The sequence below is a fragment of the Corylus avellana genome, chromosome 2 (assembly GCF_965113065.1).
Source record: "Corylus avellana chromosome 2, dhCorAvel1.hap1.2, whole genome shotgun sequence".
Taxonomy (NCBI): domain Eukaryota; kingdom Viridiplantae; phylum Streptophyta; class Magnoliopsida; order Fagales; family Betulaceae; genus Corylus; species Corylus avellana.
This window is the reverse complement of record NC_142491.1, coordinates 34154602-34163814: the sequence shown is the minus strand read 5'-3', so window position 1 is coordinate 34163814 and position 9213 is coordinate 34154602. Positions and strand designations below refer to the sequence as shown.

The 9213-nt window shown below is 36.3% G+C and overlaps 1 protein-coding gene across 1 annotated transcript; it reads left to right on the top strand.

Annotated features, from left to right (window-relative positions):
• Positions 1-1143: 1143 nt before the first annotated feature.
• LOC132191545 (GPN-loop GTPase QQT2) lies at positions 1144-7901 on the top strand. Its single transcript, XM_059606635.2, has 7 exons — positions 1144-1406; positions 4325-4485; positions 4826-4964; positions 5111-5337; positions 5784-6074; positions 7045-7250; positions 7439-7901. The coding sequence occupies exons 2-7, from the start codon at positions 4399-4401 to the stop codon at positions 7731-7733; spliced, it is 1245 nt and encodes a 414-aa protein (XP_059462618.1). The 5' UTR covers positions 1144-1406; positions 4325-4398; the 3' UTR covers positions 7734-7901.
• Positions 7902-9213: the final 1312 nt, after the last annotated feature.

Here is a 9213-nt window from a genome sequence, read left to right as displayed (position 1 = left end):
ACCAAATTCTCTTCCTACTTTGTCCATGTGGTAGATAATTGCAGTGTCGTGATTAAATTGGAAAGCCCCCTTTCGACCTTTGTCCCGATGGAATTTGGAAACAGAAGTTTTCTTCCGAACCGACTCACACACTATTCCGCTTGGAGATTATACCCTACCCGACTGCTTTTTATTGGCAAGCAAGATGGATTCCGAAAGGTAAACTTGATCTACTTCATTTGAGAAGCCCTTGAAGAACCCCAAGGCTTTTGTCGTAAAGTATTCAAAGAAAGTTAGTAGATGCCATGACCTTTTTTGTTAAAAATTCCTTCGTAAAATCTGAGCCATCTAAAAATTCTACCGCATAAGCCAAATCCAAAAAGGAAAAAGAACCAGAAAACCTTATTAGAGCATTCGGGCTCGGGCTCTTTATATTTACGTTTTCTCTAAAAATCTAACAAAACTCATGATAACACTCATTAAGAGCATTCACAATGGATTCTTTCTATTTAGCTTTTCTCTAAAGATCTAACAAAACTCATAAAAACACTAATTTAACAAACTCTCTTCTCTACTTTATATTTAAATCTTGTCATAGATACTCCCTACATTCTAAAAGCCAAAAAGCTAAAGTTATATAATTTTTTAAGCTTATTTTTTACCCTCCTCTTTCTTGATTGGTTTAAAACTAATAAAATAATAATATTTAACTAAAGTAGAGAAAAGTATAGAAAGTTTGATGTTTGACTTGTTTTAAAGTGGCACCCTAAATTTGATAAAGTGATTTTTTTCTCCTAAAATTTAGCTTTTATTTGAGGAGTCCATTATAAATGCTAACAAGTCATTTTCTCTACTTTATATTTAATTATTGTCATAGATGTTCCCTACATTTCAAGAGCTAAAAAAGTAAAGTTATATAATTTTTTAAGCTTATATTTTACCTTCCTCCTTCTTGATTGGTTTAAAATTAGTAAAATAATAATATTTAACAAAAGTAAAGACAGGTGTAAAGCGGAGGTTACTAGTTCATTAGTTCGAATCCTCCTTCCCTTTTGCGGACAAAGAAAAAAAAATATTTATTTATTTCTCCGAATTTAATAGAGTGAATTTTTTTTCCCAAATGCAAAACCCCTTTTATTTGAGACGCAGGCCAGTAAAATCCACTTGTAATTTGTAAACCCGGCGAACCATTACAGACCTTTTCTCTCTCTTTCTCCCGCACAACCCTGGTGCACCTTCTTGTGCTGCAATTGCCTCCTCCTTCACATCAAAAACCAGAACGAGAACAAGAGCAAGAACAACAGCACCAGTGCTCTAGAACCGGTTCTACGGGCTGCGGCTCTTCTTCTTCTTCTTCTTCTCCTGCTCCAGCTCCGAAGCCAGTACTCAACAGCGCCCTCAAGCGCTCCAAAGCCAGTACCCAGAAGGTTTAACTCTTGATTCTTTCGCCTATATGGCTTAATCCCTTATCTTCTTTTCTGGGTTTTAAAGAAATCCGCTAGCTTTGTGTTTTTGAACTACTTCCCTTATTTCGAAAGCGAAAATTGGGTTGAGTTAATCTCTATGAAAGTAAGAAAAGTAATTGTTGAAAAAAGGGTTTCGTGATTTTAAAGTTATCTTGCTCTTATCATTTTTTTATGTGTTTAATCTCAGTTCTATAATCTATTTGGTTGCTGAGAAAAGGAAAGGAAAAAATGAGGGTTTTGGAGTTTTAATTTTTTGTTATATTTGGTTTAATTTAATGAACAGGAAAAGAAAAGAACAAGAACAAGAAAAAGAATAAATAAATAAATATAAATAAATAAAAAATTGAAGATTGAATATGTTGATCCTATTTCTTGTGTAGCTTTTGCAGTAGATGAATGGGAGTGTGAGACTGTCAGAGAATTTGAGTTTATCTAAGCCTTATTTGATATTGTGGGGCTATAGTTTAGCGGATACTTTGTTTTGATGTCATGCTGTTCCCAGTAAGTACTCAGTTTTCATTGAATTTGAGGAACTTTGACCGTTTCTGAGAAAAGGAAAGGAAAAAAAGAGTGTTTTGGGGTTTTAATTTTCTCATATATTTGGTTTTATGTAATGAACTGAAAAGGAAAAAATAAAAAATAAAATAAAAATTGAAGAATGTATATGTTGATCCTATTCTTGTGTAGCTTTTGCAGTAGCTGAATGGGAGTGTAAGACTGTCAGAAAATTTTAGTTTGTCTAAGCGTTATTTGATTTTGTAGGGTTATAATTTAGTGGAAACTTTGTTTAGAAGTCATGCTGTTCGCAGTAAACACTCAATTTTCATTGAATTTGAGGAGCTTTGACCCTTCCTGAGAAAGGGAGAGAAAAAAAAAAGAGTGTTTTCTGGTTTTAATTTTCTGTTATATTTGGTTTTATGCAATGAACAGTAAAAGAAAAACAAATAGAAAAAAAAAATTGAAGATTGACTAGCTGATCCCATTCCTTGTGTAGCTTTTGTAGTAGCGGAATGCGAGTGTGAGACTGTCAGAAAATTTGAGTTTGTCTAAGCGTCATTTGATTTTGTGGGGTTATAGTTTAGCGGATAATTTGTTTTGATGTCATGCTGTTAACAGTAAGTACTCAATTTTCGTTGAATTTGAGGAACTTTGACCCTTGCTGAGAAAGGGAAAGGGAAAAAAAAAGAAGAGTTTTTTGGGTTTTAATTTTCTGTTATATTTGGTTTTAGGCAATGAACAAGAAAAGAAAGTAAATAGGAAAAAAAAAAAATGAAGATTGAATATGTTGATCCTATATCTTGTGTAGCTTTTGCAGTAGCTGAATGAGAGTGTGAGACTGTCAGAGAATTTTTATTTGTCTAAGCGTTATTTGATTTTGTGTTGTTATAGTTTAATGGATACTTTGTTTTGATGCCATGTTGTTAGCAATAATTACAAAATTAAAGATTGAATATGTTGATCCTATTTCTTGTGTAGCGTTTGCAGTATAGCTGGGGAGTGTGAGACTGTCGATGAATTAGAGTTTGTCTAAGCGGTATTTGATTTTGTGGGGTTATCGTTTAGTGGATACTCTGTTTTGATGTCATGTTGTTTGCAGTAAGTACTCAATTTTCATTGTATTTGAGGAACGTTGACTGTTGCTGAGAAAGGGAAAGGAAAAAATGAGTGTTTTGGGGTTTTAATTTTCTGTTATATTTGGTTTCATATAATGAAAAAAAAAAATAAAATAAAAAAAATTGAAGACTGTATATGTTGATCCCATTTCTTGTGTGGCTTTTGCAGTAGCTGAATGGGAGTGCGAGACTGTCAGAGAATTTGAGTTTGTCTAATCGTTATTTGATTTTTTGGGGTTATAGTTTAGTGGATACTTTGTTTTGATGACTTTCATTGAATTTGAGGAACTGTGAGCCTTGCTGAGAAAGGGAAAGGGGGAAAAAAAGAGTGTTTTGGGGTTTTTATTTTCTGTTATATTTGGTTTTATGCAATGAACAGGAAAAGAAAAAAAAATGGAAAGAATAGAATTTTTTTTTGAAGATTTGATATGTTGATCCTATTTCTTGTGTAGCTTTTGCAGTAGTTGAATGGGTGTGTGAGACTGTTTGAGAATTTGGGTTTGTCTAAGCGTTATTTGATTTTGAGGGTTTATAGTTGAGTGGATACTTTGTTTTGAAGTCATGCTGTTCGCAGTAAGTACTCAATTTTCATTGAATTTAGGAACTTTGACCCTTGCTGAGAAAGGGAAAGGAAAAAATGAATGTTTTGGGTTTTGAATTTTCTGTTATATTTGGTTTTATTGAATGAACAGGAATAGAAAGAAAAAAGTAAAAAAAAAGGGGGGGGGGGGGGGGGGTTGGGATTGGGGATTGAAATGTTGATCCTATTTTTGGGGTAGCTTTGGGAGTAGCTGAATGGGAGTGCGGAATGTCAGAGAATTTGAGTTTGTCTAAGCGTTATTTGATTTTGTGGGGTTATAGTTTAGTGGATACATTGTTTTGATGTCATGCTGATCGTAGCAGGTTTTCAATTTTCATTGAATTTGAGGAACTTTTACTGTTGGAAAATATGGTGGTTAGAAAATATAGCTGTTGAGAAAGATGAATGTTTGATAATATGATTGTTGGAAAGAAAATAATAAAAAAAGAATGAAAAGTAATATTTAAATAAAGTAGAGAAAGCAATAGAGAATATTTGAAGTGTGTATTGAAAAAGTAAAAGCTAAAGTAGAGATTGTTGCTTTTTGAATAGTAAAAATAGAGAACATGGCTGGAGATGTTCTAAGTTCTAACTTATCAAAAAAAAAAATTGTTCTAACTCTGTTTTCTCTCTCTCTCTCTAAACCCAAAAACTTTCTTTAAACTGACTTTGCTTTTGATTGCCAGATAAAAAAAGAACCAATAAAAGAGAGCCTAGAGTCTGATTTGCGTAGTAGCAAGAGTTGCTCAAAACTGCATAAATGGATATTGATTCTCAGAATATCAAGTCATCGGGTGAAGAAGGCGCATCGATGCAAACAGACTCAAAGGACTCATCAAACAGTCAAGTAGTCCCTCAAACTCGGCAGCTTTTTTCTTTTATTTTTTCAATTACTAGTTCTTTTTGTGTGGTGTTTATCCCAGCTTGGTTGATGAGAAATGGGGTAAAAGTATTGGGACACTGTTCAAGTTTTACTCTTTAATGAGCTAAACAACTTTTTGGTATAAACGAGGTTAGGGTCTCTTGGCTCATGTCCCAATTTGTAAAAACATATTTGGGGGCTCATCGCCAGTTTTCTAAACTTGTACTGACCTACCCATCTCAGATTTTAGCTTAATTTTGTTGTTTTGAATTGTGTACGTCACCAATTATTTATTTATTTATTTATATTTGGTTCTACATCAAAGGGAAATAGTAAAGAAAAAGAGGAGCTTAGTGAGTCGATGGATAAGCTGCATATTGAGGGATCATCATCTGGGCAGGCAGGGACTTCATCACCCAACTTCCGGAGAAAACCAGTTATTATTATTGTTGTAGGAATGGCTGGTAATGTATAGTAGAATCTTATCAGCATTGCTTGAAAGTTTATTAGTTATATTTCGTCAAATTCGTGTGTTAAGGCTTTTGAAAACTATTTGATTATGTTAGTGTTTGGAGATAATGATTGAAGTATGTGTTTTCATTTTGCTTAGGGAGCGGAAAAACGACTTTTCTTCATCGGCTGGTCTGCCACACGCAGGCTTCAAACATTCGGGGTTATGTGATGAACCTTGACCCTGCTGTGATGACCCTCCCATATGGCGCCAACATTGATATAAGGGACACTGTGAAGTACAAGGAAGTGATGAAGCAATTCAATCTTGGACCTAATGGTGGAATTTTGACATCGCTTAACTTGTTTGCTACAAGGTTTGATGAGGTATAGCTTACCCGCAAAGTATCTGCTTTAAAGTATGTATATTATTCTGCCAGGAGGTTGTAATTGCTTTGCTCGTCCAGCTTCACCTCCGCCGTTGATGTGGCCATGGCTCTGCGATCTATAGAATGGGTGGTCTTGCACCCATTTTTCAGTGTCCTCTCTGGCCCATCACAATTATAAACATTCTAATGAATTCTTTTGCAGAAATGTTTAGTTTGGAATTGTCTGGTTTAAGCATATTGATTATACATTTAGTGTGGTATCTATGATATGCTTGCATATGCAAGGCACTTTTTGGTCATGGATACTTTGTAGCGGTGGGATGTGCTTATTTCTGAATTCGTTTTATGCTCTCACTTCATTTTTTTTTTCCTATTATTTATTTTTCTCACTTTTCACAAAGTATGTTTATATTGTATAGTAATCTTTATAATACCCAATATCAGGTTATTTCTATGATTGAGAAGCGAGCAGATACACTTGATTATGTTCTTGTGGATACTCCTGGTCAGATTGAAATATTCACGTGGTCTGCTTCTGGTGCCATCATTACAGAAGCTTTTGCTTCAACCTTCCCTACTGTTATCGCTTATGTAGTCGATACACCTCGTGCATCAAGTCCAGTTACATTCATGAGCAATATGCTATATGCTTGTAGTATACTTTACAAGACACGGTTGCCTCTTGTGCTGGCATTCAACAAGACTGATGTGGCTCAACATCAATTTGCCTTGGAGGTATGAATTTGATTAACATTTTATGTGAATAAGTTATATTGAAGTTAGATGATTTAAATCTTGATACTTCTGTTTATTGATAATTTTTGACATGTCCTACATTGCTGAATCTTTCGAACTAAACCCCAAAACTCGAATTTTTATAGAATACAAATTTAAAAATATAAAGGTAATAGAAATATCAATATGTTTAGATTTAAAGTGTGTTTGGAGCTAAATTTGGGTAAACTCATTAGTAATCAGGTTAGATATGGTGGATTTAAGTTTGGATTATTCAAAGCTAGGCATTTTCTATCATGTGGGTAGCGGTTGCGAGGGAAAGATGGGTTCATTTGGCAATACTTTTTGTCCAATTTTTATTTATTTATTTTTTAAGCAAAAAAACAAAAGCATTAAAAATAGTTCCAAACAGAAAACACTCAACATTACTTAACATTACTTTGACCTTTATGTTACATAAAACACTTTTTCAACCAAAAAGGAGAAGACACCATGTAAGAATTTTTGCCAAACGCCCCGTATTGTGTTTCAAGTTTGTCAAACTTGCGATATTTTTAAAATGTGATTACTATCTTAGATTCATTCTGGCGTCAAGGATGTCTTGAAATTCTACTTCAGCTGCTTAGTCGTTTACTAGTAAGTACCTTTTGCTCATTTCTCTTCATAGCCAAACGGGAAAAAAAGAAAGGAAAAATTAAATATCCTCTCTTCTGTTCACTTCTCATCTTTTCTGGAAATTCAAATCTTATACCTTTCCTTTTGCTTCTTTTAAACCAATATTTCTTTTAGACAAACATTTTGATATGACAGTCTAAATCTGATCTGAGTCTGGGGAGCTGTTTCTCACCCTTCTTACCTGGGACTCCAAATATTTCTTCATTTCCTTAGTTTGTCTGTTTAACTTACATATATAACTTATAGGATTCACTTTGTGTTTATATCCTTGTCTCGGATGATGATGTGCATGCAGTGGATGGAAGATTTTGAGGCATTTCAGGCAGCTGTAAGTTCAGATCAGTCTTACACATCCACTTTAACTCAGAGCCTTTCCCTTGTGCTGGACGAGTTCTACAAGAATTTACGGTCTGTTGGAGTCTCTGCTGTTTCTGGTGCTGGAATGGTGGCCTTCTTCAAGGCCATTGAAGCAAGTTCTGAGGAATACATGGAAACCTATAAGTATTGCTTGAATTGATAAATGTTCTCCTTGCCTTGTTTTTTTTCCTCTGCTACAATTATATTGATTGGGAAGACTATTGCTACCTTAAATGATTAGAGTAAACAATCAAAACTTTTTTTTTTTCCTTCTTTTTTTTTTTTTTTAATATTTTATTTTATTTATTTGCTGCTTATTCTTGTTTGTGTAGGGCTGAACTTGACAAGAGACGGGCGGAGAAGCTACGGTTGGAGGAAGAGCGCAAGAAGGAAAACCTTAATAAATTTCGGAAGGATAGGGAGGGCGCGGAGAAAGCTGCTGTCTTGAGCACTGGCCTGAAGGACAAAGGAGTCGGGAGTAAAACGACCATGATGGATGAGGAAGGTGGAGAGATAGAAGAGGAAGATGATAATGATGACGACGACGATGACCATGGGGGATTTTCTGAAGATGAAGATTTTATAGATGAGGATGAAGATGAAGAGGTTTCCAAATTCTCCTTTTAGTATGCCACCTATGCTGGCGCCATTTTCTTGAAACACATTTTTGTATAGGACCTTCACTAGTAACTAAACCCACTGACCTAAAATTTTGCATTTTGTTTTGATGTACTTTGGATGTCTTTCATCATTCTTCTTCTTTTTTCAAAATTCTTACTCGCTTCTTCTGGAATATGTTACTGTGTCTCATGGAAGGAAAGGGTGTCTCATGGAAGGAAAGGATGATTGTTTCCCATAAATTACACGACTTTTGAATTATGCTGTTCATTAGGGGTGGGCACAGGTTGGGGCAGGGCGGGTATCGGCATTTTTCTCATCCACCTTGCACACTGTGGGTTCTGAAAATTTCAACCCGTCACCCGAGAAAATGATCAATATCCGCGTGGGTTTGGAAGGTTCGGGGCGGGGCGGGTCGTTGCGGGTTGTGCAGGTTTCTTTCTTCTCCTCCATTTTCGTTTCTTTCTTTCTTCTCCATTTTCTTCTCCTTTGTTTCTTTCTTCTCACATGGAAGTTACAGAACTCCAAAAAACAAACCTATAAACAATTTAAAAGAAAATTTATTTGTTGAACAAACACAATTTACATAACCCAACATCAAATCCATTTATGAAAGAGATCTAGAGAGAGAAAAACCTATATCGTGGTCTGTGGAAGAGGGAGCAGCGCAGCAGCCCGTGGTTTGAGGATGTGGAGCGGCAGCGCAGACGAGAGACAGAGCGAAAGCAGACCATAGAGACAGAGAGAGAGCAAGGCAGCAAGAGAGTCGAAGAGAGAGCAATAGAGATGAGAGAGACGGAGGAGGGAGAGCAGTGGCAAAAAATATAATAGAGAGTTAGGAACTTAGGGTTAGAGTTCTTTGGTTTTATACTCATGTAGGTAGGATTGGGGCGGGGCGGGTACCCGCAAGAAATAAATCCATATACTCGCCCTGCCCCGCACGGGTTGGGTAAATCCTACCTGAACCCACAAAAATAAATATAAATACCGCGCAGGGCGGGGCAGTTCGGGTCGGGACTGGGCGGGTCTGCGGGTTGGACGGATTTTTGTCCACCCTACCAATCATGCTGTTATTGTTATATTGTCTTGTATGACAGTCATATAGTAATCTTCTAAATAATATTACTCATTTGTAGGCCTGTAAATGAGCCGACATACTCGGCAAATCATTCGATACCCGCTCGACTTAGTTCGACCCGAACTCGAGCTCGACACTGTACTAGTTCGCTCATTACTGTTGAAACTCTCTCGATTAGCTAGTGACATATACCCGACTCGCTCGAGTAAGCTCGACGGGGGCTTGCGAGTTTTACTCGTTTAAGTCGAGATGACCCAGCTCGCCCGAGCTCGTTAAGGGATCGTGAGCTCGAATCGTTTAACTCGATAATCGCCCCGCTCGCCCGAGCTCATTAAGGGATCATGAGCTTGACTCGTGTAGCTCAATAATTGCCCGGCTCGCCCGACTTGTTTAGGGCTTGTGAGCTCGACC